General features: G+C 42.7%; 1 protein-coding gene across 1 annotated transcript in view; it reads right to left on the bottom strand.

Annotated features, from left to right (window-relative positions):
• LOC137433128 (paired box protein Pax-5) overlaps positions 1 to 27,880 on the bottom strand; it is a 415,587-nt gene that overhangs the window by 199,030 nt on the left and 188,677 nt on the right. Inside the window, exon 6 of the mRNA XM_078783329.1 lies at positions 10,469 to 10,641. Within this exon, the coding sequence (XP_078639455.1) occupies positions 10,469 to 10,641 (173 nt within the window). The remainder of the gene's footprint in view (positions 1 to 10,468; positions 10,642 to 27,880) is intronic.

The raw sequence follows: 27,880 nt of genomic DNA, 5'->3' as shown, positions 1-27,880 counted from the left end.
AACTGTAGCTGGAAGAACTAAAAACCCCACATTGAATCCCCACAGGAATTTAACCCAACCCATGAAAATAATGATGCCTCCGGCCACCTTCGGGGGCGGAGGCATAAAAAAGAGAGACTTGGACCACTTAATGACCAAGCCGCTTATTGTGCTAAGAGGTTGTTGGCTGTTATATAATTTTGGGTGCGTAGGATTCATTCAAAATGCCACCCTACCTGCTATAATTAACAGATTAACTGATGTACTAACAATCTCATTGAACAAAATAGTGAAAAAAACAAACAATATAAAAAAATATGAACAAGTAAAGTCGACTCTGGCCAAATAAAATAGATACATTCCGAAGACGAATGGCATGGGTGAAAATGAGAATTAGTGAGAACATGATTTTGGGGTTTATTTTTTAATTATAGGTTGAAATAATAACTTTTCACGTGTTGCATCGAGCAATTAAAAGTTTTAAAACCCGTGGCCCTTTGTTTATGCTACTTTACTGTACATTCAAATCGAATAGTGTCGACGCAGAGCTTACAATACCTCCTCACGACAATGGATATACATACACAAAATTCGCACAATATATTTTGCAGTAGATTTATCATTAATGAATTGATACAAGTTTTAATTGATGTCTGCCACACAGTAAAAACAATAGCCCGAACATGAAAGAAAAATCAACTCCTATTCAAATTGGTGGAATGAAAATTGGTGAGATTGATGCAAATAACCCTTATTTTAATTAATTATTTAGAATCAGTGGGTATTTGAACTGGGGAGTGTCATTGCAAGATACTAGGGCATGCCCGTACTATATCTATATCTAAAATTATATCCCCCCCTCTATTTACATGAAATGGTTTGGTCCATGAAATGTTTTGGTCCATTCGCAACGCCAAAGCGAACGGCGAACGCTTTACATGAAATGGTTTGGTCCATGAAATGTTTTGGTCCATTCGCAACGCCAAAGCGAACGGCGAACGGCTTGCGAGTACAGTGACAATCCCCCCGGGGTTTTTATTAGTTTTAAAACGGAGCTTGGCAACCGCTGGCGTTCTTTAGCCGGCAGCTTCGCCCGCCCGAACGCCGTTACAGTACCTTCGACCGCGGGTTGCTCGGACTTCACTTGGCGGTCAGGCACTTCCGCCATCTGCTCGTGCGAGTACAGTGACAATCCCCCCCCCCCCCCCCCTCTATTTACATGAAATGGTTTTTATTAGTTTTAAAACATAGTTTAACGCCAACACAGCGCCAACATAGTTTGCAAACGTGAAATAAATGAATACGCTCTCAAATGTGCCATCCGAGGCAGAGTGTGTCCGCCACGTTCGGCACACGTGATAGCTCGCTGCTCTCTGATTGGTTGAATCGTTTTTTGGACATAGCTCGGTAACTACTTCTGCGATTAATTTAAAACCTTGAAAAGGCACATCCTCGGGTCCCCAGCAATATACCTGGCAAGTTTAAAGTATATCGGACCCGTGGTTGTCGAGAAACAGCGGTCACAGACAAACAAACAAACGTACAAACGTACAAACGTACAAACGTACAAACGTACAAACAAACACACAGAGATTACTGGAATTATAGATAGATATTAGCAAAAAGCATAGGAACAGCAGGAAAATATGTAGGATTGCTACTTCATAAATGTGACTTCAATTTCAAATAGGGTTTTTGTCTGATTGTGGGAAAAGGTACAGTTCAAACCCAGCCGCTTTCCAATGAAAAGAAGCCGAATGGCGCAAAGAGAGGTTGATGTGTGGCAGTCACATGTTGTTGGTCAGAATCCTTGTGGCAATAGCAGGTGTGACACAACACTGATGCTAAAAAATGTTTTGGTGTGTGTGTGTGTGTGTGTGCCCTTGCACAGAGATGCATATGTACACACACACACACACACACACACACACACACACACACACACACACACACACACACACACACACACACACACACACACACACACACACTCATCTCAAGGAAATGAATTTCATATTATACCTTGTATGTGATATGTTGAGACTCACAGGCTTTTATATCAATCTGCACAAAGAATGAAAACTACGAATCAATTGATAATTGAGAATCAACAAACTATTCACTGCAGCTGACTTCTGTAGACTATTAACATCACTACACGGGATCCTTGAACATTTACAACATGCTACAAGATGCTTTGAAAATTTGTGACTTTACAATTGCTGCAATGATTCATTTGCTCACCTACACCACGCTTTCCTTTGCTTTTGCAGGAGATAATACCTGACATGGCGAACACCTTATATAAAGATTCTTCTGCCCGTTAAGGCATGTCTGCATTCAGCAGTGGCATGACCTGATGTCTTGTACTTCCTCATGATTTAACCACCATTGACTTGAAAAGGTCAAAAATAACAAAAGTTTTGAGGAATTCTGGCATCAAATAACAATTATATGTTGAAGGTCAGTCGACTGTTTATATTCAGGTTGCGAGAGTTCATTTTAAGCTTGGGTGTGCTGTCCCAATGGATTTAATAATATCGTTTATATATCAACTATTGTCATTCGTACACTCCCCTGACTTCCAACGTCATCTCCTCTATTCCCTGTCCTCCCTTTGCCCGCCTCAAGTGGTTACATAATATGTAAATAGCCCCTAAAGCAGGCCAAGGTTTAACCAAGCAAAGCAAGGCACGGGGACACTTAGCAAAGCAAGCAAAGAAAAAAGCTGACTTTAGCACTATATCCAAATAAGAAGAGATGTTTTACCTTTCTTTAGACGGGTTGACAGAGGGAGAGGAAAATCGGAAGGGAAAAAATTCGGAAACGAGATTTGTACGGGCCAGGAGCAAAAGGGCAACCGCGTTTAATTGGGCTTACAGAAAATAATCTTCCAAAGACCGTCCAACACAGCTGCATTGAAGTTAACTGTCACTGAAGTTTGCTTTCATTCCGGAGTCAAATGTAAATTACAGCCAAAATTACTATATGACATCCACCTGAAAACACAGCATTACCTGGCTGCCATTATGCTGGTCAGACTATAAGTCCAAGTGGAATGGCTTATTCAGGCACAGGCCAGATTCTCCCAGCAAGACAAAAACGGGTGCCCCGGAGGATTAAAGAATCTTGATTTGGGTCTCACCTTAAAGACCATCAAGTGATTTGGCATTAGTGGCTTGCTAATTGTAGAGGGAGGCTTTGAGAATGATAAAAGAAAGAAAAAAGAAAAGGAGTAAGAAAAAGAGAACATGTGGGAATGTACCGAGTGAATGAATGAATGAATGATCGTTTTAAGGCCATTTTCCCACACTAGAGCAGGGGTTAGCCCTGTTTGAGGCAATGTTTTTATGGCCGGATGCCCTTCATGACGCAAACCCTTAGTCACCTCTTACAATGCGCAGGGATACAGTGTACCTATTTTAAACCAGGGTACACACCATGATCACTCATCCCAGCAAGCTGGTACTCAATTTGCCGACCGGGGAAGGATGAGCAGGCAACCCCCCTGGCGTTAATTCAGCGATCGACCGGGATTCAGAACCCAGGATCGGAGGATCCCAAGCCGGCACCCTAACCACGAAGCCAACACCAAGCTAATGTACCGAGTGAAAATAAGTTTATAAAGAAAAGAGAAAAAATGCATTATGGTATATAAACTGACAACATCACCAATAAATCTCACATCCGTTTACCCTGTTGCGAAAGAAAGCAAAATGGCGAAAAGAATGAAAGGCAGTTTTCCTCGGTCTCTAAAATTAGAGATTTTAGAGACAGAGGAAAAAAGACAGAGGAAATTTCTAAAATTAGAGACAGAGGAAAAAAGTGTGGATAGAGATGAGATATTATGTGATTAACAACGTTTTTATAATACTAGGAGATACAAAACAAGGAAAGCTACAAACAAGATTTGGCCATTTGGCCCATCGTGCCTTTGCCAGATGTCTGCAAACTATTTACTTATCTGTGAACCTATCAATTTATTTATGATTTATCGACTTCAATCTCTTATCATTCACTTAATTTAAATTAAAATCCACATCCTTTTTTAAGATTAAATTTTTAAGATTAACTTCATACATATGCCACAAATTATAAATGGCAAGAAAATATCAGCAGTGAATTTGGCTACAGTACCCAACAATGGCTTCAACCTTTTGAGAAATCTCATGAGTTCTTATATATGTATTCCACAACTTCAATGGAGTCCCAGACTAACACGCTCCACCTCTCCTAATCACCCACCTGATCCCACCACCCCAAACTGACCCCTCTTTTCCCAGGGATATACACCAGAACTTTAGTTCGATGGGAACAATTATATACCAGACAGCCCAGAGGTGAGTGTCCTACCAAATAAATAAAACCCCTGGGATCAAGTATCGACCAATGAAATCTGGTGATCTTCAAACAAAATAATCATCAAGAAGAAAAATCACTTGTGCTGAAGTATAGAAGTGAGGCAATCAAAAGGTTATATGAAAGAGATACACTCATGGCAAAAGTTTTTTTTAATGTACGAGTATACCAACTCCCTACAGAAGTGACAGTAAGGGTCATGTTATTGTCCTCTTTGGGTATATAGATTACAGTAGATCTAGGCTCGGGTCAGTTATTACCTACGCCACCAAAGGTGGATGGAGGTTATGTTTTCACCCCTGTCTGTCTGTTTGTCCGTTTGTTTGTGAACAAAATATCTCAAAAGGTTATGGACGGATTCGGACGAAATTTGGCAGAGATGTAGCGTATGTGACAAGGACGAAATTATTAAATTTTGGTGACTCCCGATGTCCCTCCCAACTTGTCTCCCACTCCCTTTATCATATGTTTTATGTGTCAGTTTGTCTCTTTCGAATCAATGTTAGCTCTTACACGAGCCTCGATCTTGTATACAAAAAAAAATAAAAAAAATCTGGATTCGGATCCGGCTACTATAATTTTTAAGTGATTCTTCACCATTGGGAGATCGGGCCAAAAACGATACATAGCAGGATATCTCAAAAGGTCGTGGACGGATAATTTTGATTAAATGTGATTCTGTATTGTGATTTTCTGGTCTACTCTGGGATACAAAACGTAAACTGTTCACCTGGCGGAGGTATGCGCTCTACTGAGTGCCGTTCTAGTTCTGTAGTGTGAATGCGATAAGCATAGAATACCTCACGGATGTCGGAATTCCTCCGGATTTATTTGTTTAGTGTTAAACAGCAGTAGTGACTGTTTAAAAAGGTAATCATACGTGTTTATGGTTTATAATAGGTTTTAGTTTGGGTAGGCTTGCCCCACGAAACACGAAGATAAGCTATTTATACACGTTAACACAGTGTTGGTCAAAGGAGGAAAAACTCATTGGGGAGGGAGAAAAAATATTGTTTTGTAATTACATTAATATTTGCTATTAACATTTGTGTTGCTATTACCTATGTCAACAAAGGTGGGCCATCTTTTCACCTGTCTGTCTGTCTGTCTGTTTGTTGGTCTCAGAACAGAATATTTCAAAAAGTTGTGGACGAGTTATGACAAAATTAGGTGGATGAGTTGGTTATGTGACAAGAACAAGCTGATAATTTTTGGCCCAGGTCCGAATCCAGATTAGGCCTATTAGTGGGATAAAAAAAACAAACTGTTCAGCCTGGCGGAGGTATGCTCTCTACCGAGTGCCGTTCTACTTATTTTTGGTATTGGAAGTGGCCTTGGGAAAATGCCCCTATTAGCTATCTTAACAGATATTCACCTTTAAACAGACTTCGCAAGGCGAGGGAGACAAATAAAGTCGCTATAACCTCCATCGTGTGACCCTTAGTCCTCCTGTCAAGTTTGGTTGAGAATGGATAAGTAACGACCGACAAAACAGTCATACAGGAAATTGCGTATTTTACGAGTTGTATGAAGAGTAGGTATGATTAGTAATAAAAAATATTTTCCTACTAATTATATATAGTTCAATATTGAAAAGAGTATTGAGGTGTCGTGAGTATCTCAGTCGTATAATTTTTTTGGTCGCTCCTCAGAAGTCCTGAGCCTGGTGTTGGCTTAGCGGTTAGGGTGCCGGCTTGGGATCCTAGAGATCCTGGGCTCGAATTCTGGTTGATCGCTGAATTAACACCAGGAGGGTTGACTCAGCCTGTCATCCTTCTGAGGTCGGCAAATTGAGTACCAGTTCACTGGTAATTCCCTGTGTGTCGGCAAGAGGCGACTAACAGGGTTGGCGGTAGGAAGGGCATCCGGCCATAAAACATTGCTTCAAAAAGGGGACAATGGTACCCAAAAAATGCCAACCCCTGCTCTGCGGGGAAAAATGGCCTCTAAAGGTGGTTCTTCTTTTTTTCAGAAGTCCTGAAGAATCAACAAAGTCAAAACAATTGAATACTGCATGCTCAGCAAGTTCATTAGCATGACAATTAAAAAAAACATCTATAGAAATCCTGCTCAGAGTCAGGATAGGTGGCGATAAAGTGAAGAAACCGATCTACAGGTTTTAACCGGCAGACAACAGCGCTGGACACAGTACAGCGCACCTGCCTATACACCCTCCTTCCCTTGATTTATCACGTGATTAATTTGAAAACATAAAAAGGAAATGAAAATGAATTCAGTGCCGAAGGGAGAGAAAGCAGCAATGGCAGGCCTAAAAGGTGGTTTGGGGAAATAATTACCAGACTCCAAGTGTTTAATAGCCTGACAAAAGTAAATAAAGGTTATCGACAGTAATGCGTGCTCTCAGCAATAAAGTTACAAGTCAGCCCAGCTAGATTTCATTTTGTCCCCACAATGATTCTTGCACTGAAAAGCACCCCAGAGGGTACTCACCAAAACAGGGTACAGGGTATGGTCATCGTCTCAGCTTGACTTCCTAATAAACAAACTTGATGCAAACCCCTTTTATCGGAACATTTTAGCGTTTCCATTTACTGTCACATTGATTTCCCCCTCTTCTGCATCTTTGCTTTTAGATAATTGTCTGAGCAGGCTGTTGTTTCGCAAAGCTGTTGCTTTGGCGAGCCAAGTGAAGCCGCAAATAGCTTTTGCCTTCTGGCTTACGACTTTGTCAACGGCGAGGCCAATGATTGCGGGTTCGATTATCTTTCTTTTCCTTTTTGTCTTTGGCGTTCTCGCAACGAGAAGCTACAAGGAATGAGAGAGACAAATATGTTTTGGGAAATTTGATAAAATGGTGATGGAAATATCATCTCTGTTGAAAATCAAACTTTAAATGTGGAAGACATTGCAACGGAACAGGTCCGGTTGATCTGCGAGGAGGTAGGAGGAATGCCAAGCTCCTCCGAGGATGTCATTTAGCGTTTACAATTACCTCCGCCACTGGAGGTGGGTGGAGGTTATGTTTTTACCCCTGTCTGTTTGTTTGTCTGTTTGTCTGTCTGTGTCTGTCTTTGAACAAGATATCTTAAAAAGTTGTGGACGGATTCGGACGAAGTTTGGCAGGTTGGTGGTGTATGTGACAAAGATGGAAGGATTAGATTTTGGTGAAGATCCGGATTCGGATCCGGCTACTGGAATTTTTAAAGTGATTCCTCACCATTGAATGATATGCCCAAAAATGATATGTAGCAGGATATCTCAAAAAGTTGTGGATGGATGATTTGGATGAAATGTGATTCTGTATTGTGATTTTCTGGTATACTCTAGGTCTCTAGGATACAAAACGTAAACTGTTCATCTGGCGGAGGTATGCTCTCTACTGAGTGTCGTTCTAGTTGTTTGTCTGTTTGTCTGTGAACAAGATATCTCAAAAAGTTGTGGACGGATTCGGACGAAATTTGGCAGAGAGTAGTCTATGTGACAAGGACGAAATGATTAGATTTTGGTGAAGATCCGGATTCGGATCCGGCTACTGGAATTTTAAAAGTGATTCTTCACCATTGGGAGATCGGGCCAAAAACGATACATAGCAGGATATCTCAAAAAGTTATGGACGGATTTGGACTAAACGTGGTGGACCCGTTGGGTGTGTGATAAGAACGATTCGATTCAATTTCGGGTAAGATTTGTATCTAGATATAAGAATTTAAGTGATTCTTCACCATTGAGAGATAGGGCCAAAAACAATATATAGCAAGATGTCTCAAAAACTTATGGGCGAGTTCTGACATGTACGAGTTATGACAAAACTAGGTGCATAAATTGTTTAGGTGACAAGAATAAGCTGATCAGATCTTGGTTCAGGTCTGTATCCAGATACGACCTATCAGTGGGATACAAAACGTAAACGGTTCACCTGGCGGAGGTATACTCTCCACTGAGTGCTGTTCTCGTTGCGACGGTGGCTGGCAGTATGGCCGAGAAGTGCGCACACTCGCCTCCAAGCCTTCTCGCCTGGGTTTGAATCCCGACACAGCTACAAACTGTCATCAAGGTGTTTCACAGATTAATTGATGTGTGTGCTGTCCCTCGGATGTCTGTTAAACTGGTTGTCTCATCTGCCGGCATTAGTTGGTCGACGTTAGATACCCCACGGTATCCTCCGCGAAGAGTAGGTGAGCTATCGTCTGGACCATGACCAAACTCCAAATTCCTGCCCTAACTTCCACTGAGAGAGGGATGACAAACTGTCCAGCAGGACCTTTGCCAATAAACTGCTTTGGCTGCACCAAGGCGCTGTAGCAAGGTAGGGTACATCAGAGTCAGAATTGTGATTGTTTTCGGGGTGGTATGGGGTGATATGGGGTGATTGATATGGGGTGATATGGGGTGATATGCCCAAATTTAGTATATATATATATACTGCTGATATGGGGTGATTGTGACCCAACAGGTTAAAAAAAGGCCCTGGGGCCTTTTTTCCCAAAGGCAAAAGGATAAATAATCCAAAGGGCAAAATGAAATAAAATTGCAAAATTGCAAGTTTTGCAATGTTCTGCTAAATATTAACTAAGAATTATTTTATAAATAAAATAATTATTATAATTATGAATTCCATTCACTTTAAGATTCCACATGATTCACCTTATTGCTGGCTTCATAATTAAAAAGACAAAATAAGTATCATCAGAGTGCAAGTCTCAATGATCAATCATGTTTTTTTTGTTGTTTTTTTTGGGTTTTTTTGTATACAAGATCGAGGCTCGTGTAAGAGCTAACATCAATCACAAAAAAACAACCAACACACAAAACATACAATAAAGGGAGCGGGACACAAGATGGAGAGAGAGAGGGAAGCACACAAGTACAACAGCAGAGAACAGGGACATTGGGACATCTGTGGGAGGGAGAGGGCTTGGGGGGAGGAGAGGTATAAAACACATGGACACTGCTAGAACTTCCAGGAAAGAAAGAAGTCGGTATTTCAAAAATAAATGTTGCAAAAAAATTGCCCATTGTATGAGCATGTCGTCATCATCATCATCATGCTCTTTGCAGAGCGTCGGTGCTGCCAAAGCATTATATTAGCTTGGGTTACAATCCCGGACGGGTTGCCACTCCAACACAGGAAGTCAGGGCAGGAATTTGTAATTTGTTCAGGATGCTGATCATAGCTAGCCTACTCTTCATGAAGGACACCGTGGGATCTTTATGTCCACCAACAAATGCTGGCAGACGGGGCGTCCAGTTTAACGTCTATCCGACAGACGATACACACTTTGATGAATCGCCCTGCCTGTTAAAGACCAGGATGAGAGCTGGGCCAAAATTTGAACCCAAACCGGACAGCTGAGGTGAGTGCGCGTACCTCTAGCGTACCAGCCAGCCAGTACTTTATCAACTTGCATTACAAAATTACACAAAATGGTTTTCAGCCTCGGCACTTAGCCCTGTTCAATGTACACACCCTGTACAACCTGTAATGTAAATTCTGATAATTGGGTAAATTAATGAAGAGTTAGCAGGGTCCATGCATCAGCTTCTTGAGCTGCAGTGTGCGGTACAGCCTTTTCATTTGTACGGGATTCGAAATGCAGTCCACTGCGCTCCATGTTATTGTACCATCAAAAGGTGCATTTGCTTTACTTCACACAGACTCACACCTGTTCCTCAACTCAATGTCTTTCTCACCCATGTGCTGATTTTTTTTTTCCAAGTGGAAATAATTTTTGCAATTATTTTTGGTTTTAGAGTATCTGTCCTTCTTACCTGATTCTGTGCCTGTTATTGCTATTTACATGATTATCATTCATTCATCCGTTGATCTTGTTTTTCACATGCAATAAATTCTGTGATCAATGAAATTATTTGCACATGATTTGTCATTGTCATTTACATTTATTTGTTTGTTCATTATTCTTCAACTTTTTTAGATTATTCGTCTCAGCTCTGTTTTTCTTTCCTTTTTGTAAATCGAAAAGAAAACGTACAACAGTAAAATCAGGTTTGGAAATAAATGAAGGAGAAATACTAGAGCAAAAAGGAGGAAGTAGTTTGGTGGGTAAAGAGCAAGGGGACAGAAATAAAGGGAAATGCAGGAGGTGATTAGGGGACAAATAAATGGAGGTAGAGAAACGAACGTTTTATGGCATAGGATGTTTGAGATTACCTGTTCTTGCTTTCCGTGCTCAGTGGCCGCAAACACCTCAGCATAATGCTGCCGCTCAAAAGCACGCTCTAGTGCCTCCAGCTGCTGCTGGGCAAACGAATCACTCCGCATCTGCTTTCTCACGACCTCTGCAGCCAACGGCGAGTCGCCATGATGGCCCGGACTTACTGCATCTGCAGGTACATGCAGTCAAGGAAAATTATAACGTACTGTTGAACCTCTGGCTCACAATGTCACACTAAACATGCAGGTTACAATATAGAGCTCTAATTATATCTGATGTATTTATACAGTATATATATATATATATATATATATATATATATATATATATATATATATATATACACATACATACATATATATATATATTGTCACGTCTACCCTGTAGTGAAGACCTCAGGGTGATGGATGGCCAAAACGACCTTTAACTCCGAGGTGTATACCCCAAAATATGGCGGTGTTATCTCTTTATGGCGCGCGAGGGAAACGGAGGTCCCTAGGTCTTATTTGAATGGACGGACGTGAGGGGGGTTTATCCGAACCCACAAACAAATAAACACACAGAACAAGAAATTGAAAGTCAACAAGGAATAATTTAATGAAAATAATGCAAGCAAAAGGAATGTGCGGTAAAATAAATTCCTAAATGAGAATCCTCCATCAGACTCAAAGACACAAACAAGGGATAAATGAAAGTAAAAATAAATGTCGGATGGCGTGTAACCACTTAGCTCCGGTCTCAACAATGGTTTGGTGGCATCACAGGTTCTGCATCCCTGCACGGGAAAACATGCGTTGGCGTGAAGTCGCGTTTACCACCAGCCGCCGGCACAAAGCGAACAGGCCAGAGCTCCTCCCTTGGTCCTTCTCATTCGGCTGCACCGAGGTCTGCCCGTCCCGAACCGCTCTTGGTGTCTTTTCCCACAAGCGCAGCAGAGAGAGCCAACAATGCTGCGACCGTCCGCCATGCAGCCAGTACCAGAGAGAGAGAAGGAATGTGCATCCGCTCATTACGAATGCCGGAACAGAGAGAGGGAAAATTGCAAGCGCTCACGATGAAGTCCAGCACAGAGAGAGAGAGAGAAAATGGTGGTCACTTCGCTTTTTCTGTCTCCGTTTTCAAAGGTCCCCTCTGACGTCACGCTCACTCCAATCACCGAGCGCCGTTGAATCGTCCCAACCAATCGCCCTTCGGGGCGTGGCCTTACGGCCATTCTTGACGCCCATCGAGAATGTTCGGCTGGGCGGGGTCGTAATGTCTGAGTACTGTCAGTGATTATGGTGGGGTTATGGATTATGGTGGATTATGGTGGCAATGTGCCGATTACATGGCTGGCCGAGTGAATTTTATAAGAACAAAGGGAAAAATTACAGGGCAATTACACACTGGGGATTATTCTTAAGCCCTCCCTAATTAACACAACTTCGCCACTTATACGAAGATACACATATACGATCTTACATGGACATTCGGCCAAACGGATTCCCGACTTAGTTACCTGAAGGTTCTTCTTTGCGACATTCAGGACACGCTAAACCTACACAATTATATCTGGACTAAGGTATTTCTTTACCTACGCCCACACACATAACAATATATATATATATATATATATATATATATATATATATATATATATATATATATATATAGATATATATATATAGATATATATATATATATATATATACAGTGAAACCTTGACTTACGAGTTTAATTCGTTCTGTGACCGAGCTCGTAACTCAATTTGCTCGTTTCTCAAATTAAATTTCCCCATTAAAATGAATTGAAATGCTATTAATCCGTTCCAGCCCCCCAAAAACCACACCAATTTTTTTTGAAATATATATATATAAATATCTCGTGCTTTATATTTCACCTGTATGCAGCATACAAGTTGGCAGGATGGCCTGGACTGGAGGTACGCACACTTGACTCTAAACTGTCCAGCCTGGGTTTGAATCCCGACCCAGCTATAACCTGTCATGTCGGTGTTTCACAGGCAGGGTGATTCATCAATGTGTGTACCGCTAAACTGGGCGCCCAGTTTGCGTCCCATTAGTTGTTGGATGTTAAGGATCTCACCGTGTCTTCCACAAAGAGAAGGCGAGCTATCGCCGGCACTCTGAACAAGTTGTGGCCTGGCATGCTCTTCTCCTCTGCCGTTATATACGTCCTCCTCGGCATCTTTTTCCAGAAGAGCCCTGTCTCGTCACAGTTGAAGATTTGCTGGGGGATGTATCCTTCGGCTTCTATCAGTTCGGCAAAAGTTATAATAAAATCTTCAGCTGCCTTCACATCCGAGCTTGCTGCCTCACCATGCCTGACGACGGAGTGAATGCCGGTCCTCTTCTTAAAATTATCAAACCACCCCCGACTGGCTTTGAATGACTCTTCCGATGCCTCGTCCGTTGATGTTCCCGCCGTCTGCTGCACCAAATCCCCGTAAATGTCTCGTGCCTTCTCACAGATGATGCTCTCGGTCACGGTATCTCCTGCGAGCTGCTTCTCCGTCAACCACACAAACAACAACTTCTCCATCTCTTCATGGACAGAGGTCCGGAGCTTTGAAATAATCTTAATGCCCTTGGCTGGCGTTATAGCCTTTATCGACTCCTTCTGCTTCAAAATCGTACATATCGTAGAAGTACTACGATCGTACTGCCTCGCCAAGTCGACAACACGCACACCTCGCTCATGTTTTTCGACGATTAGGTGTTTTATATCCAAGCTCGCTCGCTCGTAACTCAGATCTCGGCTCACATCACAAAGCAAAAAACCGACCGAGCGACGGCTCGTATCTCGGAAAACTCGTAAGTTGGTGCACTCGTAAGTCAAGGTTTCACTGTATATATATATATATATACAGACCTGGCATTTAATATGGAATTTTTTTTTTCTTGACTTGGGTTTACTTTCTGAACTCGGTATATCAATCTGGTGAGTTTCTTTTACGCTTCGGTGATTTCTTTGTTAAAAGAACCATGTCACTGATTGTCTGTCGCAGCAAGAAGTCAATAACAGGATTATATCACAGGTGGCGTGACAAAATGTACGGACAGGTACATTTGACGATTGGCTTCACAATCGGGTATATAAGGGTTGTTGCGTTCTGTATTAGTGGAAAACAACTGCTACACGTCTACAAAAGTTATTGCCGCTTCCCCTGGAGATGGTCCGTCAACTCGACAATGCTGTTTGTCATTTAGTGGCGCCTTTACGAAATTCCGGCATGAAACAGCGTGCTATTGCTTGGCAGTATGGCATCACTCAAGGTCAGGTGTCAAATATCCTGAAACGAAATGCTCAGAGGGGTGTCCCTACTCCAATACCGAGGCTAGGACGTCCCCACAGAACCACAAGGAGGGGAACCACAAGGAGGGATGATCGCCAGCTGCACCGGTTAGACCGCAATGGCCGTACCAAGTCAGCTAATCGGCTTAGGGCTGAGTGGCAGCAACTGACAAATGTGCCTGTATCCAGAAGGCTAGTCAACCAATGACTGGTTCAAGCAGGCTATCATGCCAGGCGTCTCCTGAGAAAGCCACGTCTGACCAGACAACACCGCCAGTGCCGATTGCAGTGGGCCAGAGAGCACCGTCAATGGCAGCCAGGACACTGGAATCACGTGATCTTCAGTGACGAGTCTAGATTTCTGGTCTATCGTCAAGATGGCCGCGTCCGAGTGCGCAGACAAGTGCATGAAGCCTACAACGAAGATTGTATAGTGCCAAGCGTCCAAGCTGGAGGTGGTGGGGTGACCGTTTGGGCTGCTTTTCATGCAGAGGGCAAAACTGACCTGGTTGTTCTGAATGGAAACCTGAACCAGTTCAAGCACAGGGCCATTCTGGAAGAAACATTGCTTCCATTTGTTCGTGCAGCCTTTCGAGGAAACTTTGTCTTCCAAGATGACAATGCACGGCCTCATCATGCTCGCATGATGCAACACTTTCTTGCTGACCGTGGTGTAGAGCATATGGAGTGGCCTGCCATGTCCCCGGATATGAATCCGATAGAGAACTTGTGGGCAGAATTAACGCGTCAAATCGACAACTTTCCAGCAAAACAAAGTCATGGAATCCTGCAAAGTCATGGCATCCATCATTGCTTCAGATATGAAATCTTTCCTCTTCTCCAATGGCTTGATCTCTGATCATAAATTTGGTTTCAGACCTGGTCACTCTACTCTGGACATGCTGCTTCTGCTTTCTCAACAACGGATGGACGTCCTCAATGCCAAACAGGAAATTAGAGCTGTCTCCCTTGACATATCACGTGCCTTCGATACGGTCTGGCATCCCACTCTGCTCACCAAACTCTCCTCTTTTGGTATCCATGGAAATCTCCACGCATGGCTGGTGGACTTCCTCTCTAGTCGTAGTCAACATGTGGCCCTGAATGGGTTTCTCTCATCTCCTCTTCCTGTTCAGGCTGGAGTTCCCCAAGGCAGTGTTCTGGGCCCTGTGCTTTTTCTGGTCTTCATCAATGATCTCTCTGACTCTCTTGAAAATCCTCTCTATCTCTTTGCTGATGACTCTACTCTCTGTCGCTCCATTCTTCCTCCCTCAGATCGGCAGTCTGCAGCCTCCTCACTCTCTGCAGACCTGGATAAAATCACAGACTGGGCAAACAAGTGGAACATGTCTTTCAATCCTGACAAATCTCACACTCTTACGATGTCTCTCCGAAAAGACTGACTGGACAACCCTCCCATCCACTTTCTGAATAATCCTCTCCAAGAAGTTCTGTCACTCAAGCTTTTGGGTCTCACTATCTGCCATGATCTTTCCTGGGAAAACCACATTTCAAATCTGGCCTCCAAACCCAGCCGCCGACTGGGCATCCTCCGTCGTACGAAGTCCTTCCTTGGCACACCTGAGCTCCTCACCACATACAAGGCTTTCATCTGCAGCTCAATGGAATACTGCTCTCCCCTCTGGGCTGGTGCTCCTGCCTCACAACTAGCTCGTCTTCACGCTGTTGAAACCAAAGCATTCAGAATCATTGGAATCTCCTGCGATGAAGCTAACTCCAAGGGCCCCTCACTCACTCACCGCAGGCAGGTTGGTGGTCTTTCCGTCTTCTACCGACTCCTCTCTGGCCTTGCCCCCCCAGCTCTCTCTGGGCTCTGTCCTGCAAATATTCCTACAGGTCGCACAAGATCTACCTGCAACCCTCTTATGGTTAAACTGCCAAAATCAAGACTCTCTGCTCACCTTCACTCCTTCATTCCTCTTTTCTCCCACCTCTGGAACAAACTCCATCACTCTCTTCAATCCCACTCCACCCTCCAGGTCTTTAAAACAGCTGTTCACCACCATCTCTTATCTTCCCCCATCCAAAACCTTGATCTTTTCTACCCCCGCTAATTTCACCCCAATTCCACTTTTTTGAAATACCAACTTCTGTCCTGGAAGTCCTTGGTGTCCTTGTGTTTTATACTTCTCCCACCCGCCCCCCCCCCCTTCTCACGCCTCCTCCCCCCTAGCCCTCTCCCTCCCACACATCTCCCTGCTCTCAAATGTTGTGTGCTCTCAAGTGTTTGTGTGCTTCCCCTTCTCTCCCCATCTTGTCTTCCGTTCCGTCTTTTTATATATTTTGTTTGTCTGGTTGATTTGTTTGTGAAGTAAATGTCAGCTCTTTCACGAGCCTCGATTCGGTATACAAAAAAAAAAAAAAAGCTTGGACCAGCAGCCTGCCTCTGTGCATGAATTGCAGCCGGCTATTGTAACTGCATGGCAAGCGATTCCTGTCCAAACCTTGGCAAATCTCGTGAACAGCATGCCTCAACATGTACGTGCTCTCCTGAATGCTCGTGGGGGTTACACGAAGTACTGAACTGTAATTTTACTGTCCGTAATCCCAGTCATAATTTAACTTTTGTTTTTGTTAAAAAAAAAATTGGCTAATGTGCAAAAGAAAGAGATACTTCTGGAAAACGCACAGAAGTTTAACACAGTACTGTCCATGAATTGAGTTCGATATCAGTTTACATCACTTTCAAGGATCAATTTATTTGTTTCGAAATGTCAAATGTGGTTTTTGTTTCTTTTAAAGGTCACATTAACAAAATCTAGAATAATTTCAACATAATTCCAATGAACTTTTGGTTCTAAGACATCTTGAAAAGTAAGTTCACCCCCACAAAAAAAATATTCCATATTAAATGCCAAGTCTGTATATATACGTATATATACACACACACACAGACACACAGAGGTATATATACGTATAAATATATATGTATATAAATATATACAAAATGAATATATGAATATATATATATATATATATATATATATATATATATTTATATATATATATATATATATATATATATAACATAAATATAAATATATATAAATATATACATTAAACTAGAACAATGTGACTGTGTCACCAATATGCCTCCGCATAGTCCCACAACGGGTAGATGCCATCACTCTGCATATGTATGGGTCGTGGATCACGTTTGTGAAGTTTCGTGTTTATCGGATAAGGTTCGTTTTTCTATCCAAGATATAAAGGGGCCTTTTCTATGCCTCTGGCATTTTTCACAAGATTCATTTTAAATACGAACAAAACGCATGTGTTCATCGTACAAGACTTTATTCAAGACGATATAAAAGACTTGCAAAAGGAAGGGGAAAAAAATTCAACCCAGACATGATTGCAAGCTCACAATTCCCAGCTTGGGAGCCTGATGCCTTATCCATAAGGCCATTGAGCCAGCGCATTAGAATTAAAAAAAAAATTTTTCTAGGGGTATAAAGTGTGTATATGTATATTTATATATATATAATATACCAGTAGAAGCCGAGAAACGAATTTTCAGCCCCCATGTTAAAGCTGCATACAGAGAAACCATCCCACAAAAAGGAAGGGGCGCTTTGCTCCTCCCTTGATTTCCATACAATAAGCAATTTGATCTGGTACAATACCCATAATGACAATGAAATTCAGGTTTAAGAATAAGTACGATTTAAATATGAATAAAATGCTTTTGTTCATCGTACAAGACTTTATTCAAGATGATATAAAAGCCTTGAAAAAGTAAGGGGAAAAAAATATTCAACCCGGACGGGATTCAAAACCACAATCCCCAGCTTTGGAGTTTGATGCCTTATCCATTAGGCCATTGGGCCAGCACGCTAGATTTGTGTGATAATATTTGTAAAGAGATATAAAGTGTGTATATTTGTATATTAATATATAATTTAATTTTAAAGCAAAAACTTTGGCACTTAGGTGGAATATGTTTTGAAAGCCTTTAACTTGACCTATTGGCTGATGTATATTTCAAGTTTCAGCTATTTTCAATGTATCGCCCTTGAGATATGAGCATCAACACATTTTGGGTGGACGGATGCACAGACACCAACGAGAATTCGAGGGTTTTCTCAATATAACTCAAGAATGCACAAACGGACGTTACTGAAATTTGGAACATATTACCTCAACGTACAAAGCATTCACTTCTGAAATTTGCAGTCGATTTCGTCCAGTAGAAGCCAGAAACGCATTTTCAGCCCCCATGTTAAAGCTGCATACAGAGAAACTATCCCTTATATAAAGGGAGGGGTGCATTGCGCCTCCATTTAATTTTGTCAGTATATATTGCGAATCAACCAATGAAAGTGATTATTAAGGGAAATTACGAACTATCTATTTATTATGAACACAAAAGTAATGCGTAATGAAATCTTTCACCACCACACCTCCCCTGACACCCACGTATATATCATGTTGCAGTATGCATTTGAATTTAGTCTCCAACACTGCCAGAGCACCTTCTGCAATTCTTCTTCTTTTTGGTGTTGTGCCCGAAGGCAGGTTCAGTGCTGCCAAAGAAATCCCATGACAAGGATTACACTGGGTTGTTTGCCTTTGCCTTCCCAATCGTATTGAAAACAGGAATTAGGATTTTGGCCTTAATGCTGGCGGTTCCTCATCTACGCTTCATGATGGACACAGTGGGCTCCTAAAGATCCAACACATAATGTTATCAGAAAGGATGCTCATTTTAACATCCATCCAATGATGGATCGCCCCACATGCAAAACACCAGGATCAAAGTTTCTAACTGGGTCAAGATTCAAGCCCATGTTGGACAGCTCAGAGGTGAGTGTGCATACCTCAAGGGTATCCTGACAGGGCCCTCTGCAATTATTAATGCTTAAAAGAGCCCACAGACTAATACATTTCAGGAAGACCTTTGCTAGCCATACAACAACATGCATTTTAAGGCCATTTGCCCTGCTAGAGCGGGGGTTAGCCTTGCGGTCCCCATGACAATCTTCTCCATTTTGCCCTATTTTCTGCATCTCTCCTTGTTAACCCCCTTGCCCGCATTTCTTCTTCCACCATCGTTAGCCAAGTCTTTCTCGGTCTTCCCCGTCCTCCTCTTCCTTCTACATTCATTTCCATCACTCTTCTCAACCAGTCACTTTCATCCTTCCTCAACACATGACCAAACCATCTCAACCTGTTCCTCTTCACAGCATCAATCACAGGCTCTATTCCCATCATTTTTTGCAATTCATCATTTGTCTTCCTCTCTCTCAACGATACTCCGCACATCCACCGAACCATTCGCATTTACACCCTTTCCAGCCTTCGTTGCTGCTCTACGTTCATTACCCATGTCTCGCTCCCATAAATCATAACACTTCTCACACATGCAGCATACACCTTTCCCTTCAGCTTCAACGACACTCCCCTCCTCATCAGCACGCCACTCAGTTCCCGAAACTTCTTCCATGCACATCTCACTCTAGCAACCGTTGCCGAGTCTGATCCACCTTCTCCATTCAGCATGTCTCCGAGGTAGCAAAATGTTTTCACACCTTCCAGCTTCACGCCGTCTCCAAGATCCAACTCAACATTTCCTCCATCTGCAGCTCCCTCTGTGCACACCTTACATTTGAATGTAGCTGCCACACTGGTTAATGACCCTCTCAGACCACTGCATTTTTGATGAACCCACTCAGCGCACATTGTACATTGAATGGAGTTCATTCCGACACCCTTCCTGCACACAGCACATGGCCACTTCCCAGTTCTTTCCACCTCACCACATGCTTTACCACTTGCCATCACCTTTGTCTTTCCGATATTCACCTTCAGACCTTTTGTCTCCATACATTCCTTCCACTTGAACATATTTTCCTTCAGTCCATCCATACTTTCCGCAATCAACACCAGATCATCTGCATACAACAACTCCCATGGTAAACCCTCCTTTACGTTCTGAGCCAGCACCTCCATCACAGCTACAAATAGTAGTGGACATAGTACCGACCCCTGATGCACTCCCACCTTCACCTCAAACTCACCACTGTTCCCGTCCTTCGTCCTTACAGCTGTGCGCGCTCTTTTGTACATTGCCATCACTACTCTGATCAACCATTCCTCCACTCCTAACTTCCTCAATTCCCATTTCAATACTTCGCGTAGAACCTGATCGAATGCTTTCTCCAGATCAACAAACCCAAGAAACAACTTCTTCTTCTTCTCCATGCACTTCTCCTGCAACTGCCTAAAAATAAAGAGCGCGTCTGTCGCTCCTCTTCCTGGCATAAATCCAAACTGCATTTCGTCAATATTCACTTTCTTCCTTATCCTCCTCTCCAACACCCTTTCCAAAACCTTCATTCCATGCTCCAATAACTTTATCGCTCGGTACGAGCCACACTCCAGAGGGTCACCTTTCCCCTTGTATCGAGGGACGAGGGTACTCAGTTCCCAATCCACTGGAATGCAGCCTTCTTTCACCACCAGATTACAGATCTCTGTCATTCTCTTCACACCCCAACTTCCTGCTGCCTTCAACATATCTCCCACAACTGCCGTCGGCCCTCCCGCTTTTCTACTCTTCATTGCTTTTATCGTGGTGTGTGCTGCATGTGTGAGAAGTGTTATGATTTATGGGAGTGAGACATAGGTAATGAACGTCGAGCAGCAACGAAGGCTGGAAAGGGTGGAAATGCGAATGGTTCGGTGGATGTGTGGAGTATCGTTGAGAGAGAGGAAGCCAAATGATGAATTGCGAAAGATGATGGGAATAGAGCCTGTAATGGATGCTGTGAAGACAAACAGTTTGAGATGGTTTGGTCATGTGTTGAGGAAGGATGAAAGTGACTGGTTGAGAAGAGTGATGGAAATGAATGTGGAAGGAAGTAGAGGATGGGGAAGACCGAGAAAGACTTTGCTAAAGATGGTCGTAGAAGAAATGCGGGAAAAGGGGTTAACAAGGGGAGATGCAGAAAATAGGGCAAAATGGAGAAGATTGTCATGGGGACCGCAAGGCTAACCCCCGCTCTTGCAGGGAAAATGGCCTTAAAATGCCTGTTGTTGTTTGTTGTATTGCTTTTATCGCTTCCTCAACTTCCTTCTCAGTTATCTTCTCTGCCGGTCCTAAAACTGGGTTACTCTCTATGTTGCCATCCCATTCATTCTCTGTATTCAACAGCATTCCCATATATCTTTTCCATGTTCCTTTAATTCCATTCCATCTGGGTCCACAACGATTTGTCCCACTTCATCCTTCAAGCACCTCACCCCCATCACATCACACCTCTCTTTCGCTATCTGCTTTGCAATCCTGAATACCGCTCTCTGACCCACTTCCGAATCCAAGCATTCTCCGAACATTTTCCTTCATGCCTCCTGCGCCTTTGCTACCTCTTTCATTGCAGCCTTCTTGGCTGCCTTATAACTTTCATGCTCTGCTTTTTCTGCTCCCGTACCCTTTGCCTTCTGCCACTCCTTGAACTTCTTCCTCTTCTCGTCAATTCTCTTTCCAACTTCATCCTCCCACCACCATGTTTCCGAGTGCCTCGGTGGTTCTTTTGTCCATCCACATACCTCACCAACGGCTCCCAACAGACTATCTTTCATTGACATCCAACCACTTTCAAGCTCAACCACATCATCCTCTACCCTACTCAGCCTCTCTTTTAATGCCTCCCTTACTGTCACCTCTTTCAACCTCCACACCTTCATTCTTGGTTGGTACTTCACCCGCCGAGCTCTCCTTGCACCTTTCACCCTTATGTTGCAGACAACCAAGTGGTGCTGTGAAACAGCCTCCTCCCCTGGGATCACCTTTGTGTCCCGGAGGTGCCCCCTATCTCGCCTACGCACCATCAGGTAGTCAACGGTTGTCGTCGACCAACCTGACGTGTATGTAACAAGGTTATTATCCTCTTTCTGGAACTGAGTATTACAAATCAACAAATCAGCTCCATCAGCAAACTCCAAAATCCTTTCACCTTCTCCATTTCTCACACCATATCCGTAACCCCCAAGAACTCCCTCAAAATCGTCCATACTCCTTCCCACATGTCCATTTAGATCTCCTCCTACCACAACAACTTCCTCATCTTTCACGTTTTCCATCAGCTTCTCTATAGCACACCAGAACCTGTCCTTCTCTTCATCGCTCCGACCAACCTGCGGAGCATATCCCGAGATGACGTTCACCAAGAGCTTTCCAATCATCATTTTCACCATCATCAACCTGTCACTCACTCTCGTCACACTCACCACACTGTCTACAAACTCCTCAGAAAACAGGACACCAACACCATTCACGCCCTCCGGGCATCCTTGCCACACAAACTTGTATTTCTGTCCCTGCCTACCCTTCACCATTCTCACACCACTTCCCTTCCTCTTGTCTCTTGCACACAACATATGTCCACTCTTCTTCTGACCAATACTTCCACCACTTCTCCTGATCTCCCTGTCATTGTCCCTACATTCCATGTCCCAAACATCAGAAACCGATCTCCACTTCGGGCTGTACCCTGTTCATATGTAGTTGTAATTGTCATGGTTCTCTTTTTGAGGCAATGTTTTTATGGCCGGATGCCCTTGCTGACGCCAACCCTCTTAGTCGCCTCTTATGACACGCAGGGATACGGTGTACCTATTCTAAACCAGGGTACACACCGGGAACCTTTGCTAGCCATAATAGGGCATAACTAAGGACATTGGCATAAAGAAGGCATCCAAACTCTTTTGAAATTAATGGCGAAGCAGAAGAAAAATGCATTTGAGATCAACCAAAAGAAAATCCAAAATTATTGGTGGAAAGCATTTGTCATCCACTGAAGAGGTTAACACAGTCACTGCATAAATGACACTCCAAAAGGAAGACTGCTGTGCCAGGATAAAAGTGTTGGTTGAAGGATGGGTAAAGTGCAATGATGGAGAATGAAGATTATTTACAGTCGAATAATGTGATGTGAAGAAAGGTTGTGCATTGTAAACAAATGGTACCATACCAATTTTATTATGTATGTGTGATCGCAGAGCTTTTGGGATGACCCTAATATGACAAATTTATTGTTACATGGAAGTAGTGGGGGCTTAGCTAGATTGTGGTAAGAGTAGCATGGACAGTGTGACCACATAAGCTTAGATTACTTTTGTTACAGGTTAAGTTGTATTGTAAAAAATGTCAGAGTAAGTTGTATTCTAAAATGTGCACTGAGGAGGCAGTAAGTGTTATCTGTAAACCAGTGTAGGGTAAGTTTGTTTTGTAAAACCTCCTGTTTGCAAGTGAGGCCAGGTAAGGACTTGGGCACAAAGGTGCAACTAGAAAGCGCATTACGCTTTTGAAGGAAACAGCACAGACTGTTTGACCAGTGCACCACAAGCCATGGTGGTGTAGTCGGCTTTGAAGCCTTGGAGAGGGGGCCTCAGATTTTTTTTATTGTGGCCACCCTGTGGGGCAGGAGGTCTGGAATATGACATTCCCATAGCCATGGGCGGCCAATCATAGGGACCCGCTCACTATGCATGAAAGTGGTCCCAAAGTTTATGAAGGCCGTGACCACATGGAGCATGTCATTTTGTTTTGGAGTTCTTGGAGTTGGAGACCCAGTTCCTGGTTTTGGAGTTAGAATGGTAGTTTTGTGTTGCAGTTTGAAGTTAGAGTTGGAGTTGGGATCGGACCTTGGCAAAGGCAGCATCCCTCACCCTCACTCGTTCCCCATTGTTGTGCATGAATGAATGAATGATCGTTTTAAGGCCATTTTCCCCGCCAGAGCAGGGGGTTAGCCTTGCGGGCCCCATGACAATCATGGTTCCCTGTTTGAGGCAATGTTTTTATGGCCGGATGCCCTTCCTGACGCCAACCCGTAGTCGCCTCTTACGATGCGCAGGGATACGGTGTACCTATTCTAAACCGGGGTGCACACTTATTTTTGGCGCCACAGTTGGGTTAGGCGTTTGTGTTTTATTTCCTTTTTTGTAGTCAAGAGTGTGTGACTCCATACTCGTTATTTGAGCACCTGGTCAGTTCAGATTATTTATTCATTAGCGTCTTGTCTCTGCCCTCCCATATACTTTTATTAAACCATTTTGCTTCGAATGAAAACGTTTTCCCATTTCTCCTCCCTCCAGCACGAACACTGCCAGTTTTGGCTATGATGGGTGCACCTTGAGAATCCGAGTAATTTTGAACACGGTTTAACCACCATTTTGGGATTCACAGATAGTCTTAGACCATCTGGTGCAGAGTGGTCTGTGTTGTCAGACCCCTCTCATGTGACAATATATTCTGTCTACTGGTCTGTGTCTAAATATGTGATGTACCATGATGCCCACTCCGGCCCTTCCTCCCTCTAAAAATCTAAAAATATATTTAAATAATAAAGGGCGTCATTAGAGAGAAGTGTTGTAATGAGTAGAGCATCCATTCTGGGTCTGGGAGGTCGGCAATTAAAATCCCGGCCGTATCATACAAAATACTTTAAATATGGTATGTGCTGCTTCCTTGTTTGACGTACAGCATTTAAAGGATAAGAACACGGACAAACAACCATAGGTTGGCATCCATCGTGGAAACCCTTCCTTAGGAAATGCTCCGCAATTTTCCAATTGTTGGACATTGTCCAACATTGGACATTGGACATTGTCCAATGTCCACCACAGAAATTGAGCTTAAATTCATTCATTCAAACGAGATTGTCCACACAATTTGATGTTCTCTGTTAGAAATTATTTACAGCATGTGTTTCTTATCATAGATAGGGCTTTTGTGTAAATGCTACAACAAATAAATGCTAATATGAAGGCAATATGCAAATACGATGTAAATGATACAAACAACTTATATTTACACATGCACTAATACACCCCTTCCCCCACCACTTCCACATGGTAAGTACCATGTACACAGGAGTGTGAACCCACTTACCCCCACCCCAACTCTCCACCAACAATTTTCTGTACATTCATCACCGGCACATTACCCAGCATTCCTATCTGAGCACATAGCTCATGCTGTTGAGATCCCAGCTTCAAATCCCGCAAAGTACGCTTACATCTTCTAATGTCCTTGCCCTATGTGCAATGCATTACACAAGCTTCGCCATGAGCCTTATAGACTGTAAGATAAATTATGGTTCAAGATTGCGGACAAATAATAATGTCAAGTACAAAATAACTTGAGGAATTCTTTTATAATAGGCAACAGTGATGGTGGCACTTAAATCTAACCCTCCATAATTGCAGTAACCGAGAAGCAAAATAGTATTCGGCAAGTTGGTGTTTAATCTGTATCATCAAGACGTATTACGCATCCATATTACGCAGTACCAGGTCTTAAGGAAATCAGCATTGTACTTTCAAAAAAATTGCACTTGTCAATTTTTGCCACTAGATAGTTTTGTCCCCATTCAGCCTTCCCCAACCCCTAACCACATTCAACCTCCCTCTTCCTTTCCCCTCATTTACACAACCTCAACTTCATATTTGGCGGAGGTTAATTAATTCAATTCTACTGTACATGAATTGACAAAATGCTTGGAAGTCAGAAGATTTTCACCTTTTGCACATAGCTTGTTGAAATTCTTATGTCGTTCGGTCTGGACTACTTCTGTACATGATAATATAAGAAATAAAAGTAATAAATATCAGCAAACATAAAGTTAGATGTTTGCAATATTTTAAATGCACGTTTTTTGTTTTTTTTACAAAGTACTTTTAAAATCAAAATTCGATTTTATAAGAATTTTTTTCTTATATCAATGACACAGCCAGCTGCTGCATAGGAAATAAAATAGATCTAAAATGCCAAGAAAAGGGCATGCTTAAAAACATAAAATGAATGAATGAAGCAACCAACCTGCACTTGAAATAAATATTCAATAAATCGGCAATTGTTGCATTTGGGAGAAGGAATGTTTTGTTACACCGGCAAAAAAAAAATTGTTAAAGAGAGCGAATGTGGGAAATATTTCCCATTTGCTATTTTGTCCATAACGTTGCTGCGAGGATTTCCTCGCTGTGATCTGCTGCCAAGTCTCAGACAAAATGCCGTGCAGCTATATCACGGGGATTTCTGTGCCCTTTCCCCAGAGTTCAACTGAACACTGCAGCTCCCAAATTCCCCTGTTAGGCGCTGATATTAAAAAACCAAGCGCCGAACTCTGAATCGCTCTTCTATCACTGCCGGAGCCGCGGCAGGCGTTGCCGAATTTATGGATGGTTAGATTCACCAAGACTTACGGCGCCTGACCGCTATCGATCGGTCAATCTTACAGCCGAGAGATGGGCAAAATGAAGCCAGAAATGAACAGCACAGTGCAACTCATCCCGCCCATAATATCCCACTTAATCCTGGCTTTTCACAAGCAGATGGAGTTCCATTGATCCACGGTGTCGCACTGATCGCAGCGCTTGAGTCTCAGCGCTGTCGGCTCTGCCTGGATATTGACCCGAACGGCCCCTTGGCTGCAGGGTGTTCGTCTCTCCTTCTCCTTTGCACTCTCCCCTTCACTCTTCCCCTCCCACTCTGTTCAAAATGGCCATCAAAGACGAGTGTTGATGTAAACTTTCGCAACCCCCCTGACATTTGAACATCGCCCCCCTTTTAAACGGTGGTCCTTGAGAATGGCCTATGGGAAATTATTTTTGGATTATAAATTTTGCTTGAAGATCATCCAATTTAATGCATCCTTCCACATGAGCAGTTAATCCACTCGTAGGTGCTAACAACATTCAAAGGCTGATAAATTCACTCGCCTTCGCGAGCTTTTCCCTATCATTTTTACTTCCTCTATTTCTTAGTTTGTATTTATCTGCACTCACACTTATATAGATTTTATCCTTCACACTATTTCCACATTGTAGTTCATTTTAAAGGTAGCTCTAACTATTCTGATTTATACCTCTATCTTCAACTTTATTTTATCAGCAGAGGCATTCAAGTTTGTCTGAACATCCATCTCAGACCTATATATTGATATACATTTTGTAAACAATGGAGGCTAATGCACATTTCTCTCTAGTATGACATCACAATGATGTGCTGTGGTATATGAATGAAACATTTGCTGAAAGTACCCTTCATGCAATGTGAATTTCAATGCAAACAGTATATAGGCCTAGTCAAAAGCCTCTCATTTTCAAGCTTATTTGTGTCTTTCTCATAAAGTCATGAAGACAGAAACACATGTCAAATGTGGAAGCTTTAAACCTCTCCCCAAAGGGTTGTTAAGTTTTGCAGAGAACACTCAAAATATTACAAAACGGTTTCGTGAACATTTCTCCCCTCTGGTTGTCTTTTCATCGATGGGTCAAACTAATCTCACATCACTGATGACGTGTTGGGTTATGCAAATAGAGCATTTGCTAAAATTACCCTAAATGCAATGTGGAATCAAACAGTAGGATGGAGTGAGCCACTGTTGTGATAGAACTCGAAAGTTGTTGATATGTCACCGTTGGTGACTGAGAAGTCCAATGCAGGAGGCACAGACTCGGCTGCAGGTTGTGCACCATGAAGCGATGGCCAGGTGCTGGAATATTTGTGCACTGGAAATTGCCCTTTGCTGCCTGGACATGGCATGCCTCGAAATATGGGACATTATGACATATTGCACCAGTTATTTCAGTTTTGTGCTGCAAATCCCATGTTTCAACAACTTGGCTGCAGCACTTCAAATTGGCTTTTAAATTATCGTTTTTGCTTCTATTGCCGATATCCTATCTTGAACCCACGACAGAAGATGGCCTTGGAGATTTTGTTCTCAGACATTCTAACTAAGTTACCTGGCCATCAGAATTGTCTCGATAAAGAATGAATCAATTCCAGTGATCTTGCACTTTTATAGGAATTCATTGTCAGGGATTTTGTTTTTCCACCCAAAGTTGAGGATCCTCCGTGGGGAGTGCATGTGAAAAAACTATATCGAATTTTGATGTGGTAGCGATAGAGTGTCCAAGTCACAGCAATAAGAGGGCGTGGAGAGAACAACTCACGTCAGGTACTCACTTTAGTGGCCACATGTATTCCATGGTTACCCCAAAACAGCAAGTGAGTTTCCCAAAGGCCGTGCCTGCTTTGCCTGAGGAAAAACTAAGTGTTGTCATAGATCATAGATTTCTGTGGT

Source organism: Myxine glutinosa, chromosome 8 (genome assembly GCF_964187855.1).
Source record: "Myxine glutinosa chromosome 8, kmMyxGlut1.1, whole genome shotgun sequence".
In the NCBI taxonomy this organism is placed as follows: Eukaryota; Metazoa; Chordata; class Myxini; order Myxiniformes; family Myxinidae; genus Myxine; species Myxine glutinosa.
Note: the sequence above shows the minus strand (reverse complement) of the source record. Positions and strands in the feature narration are given on the sequence as shown.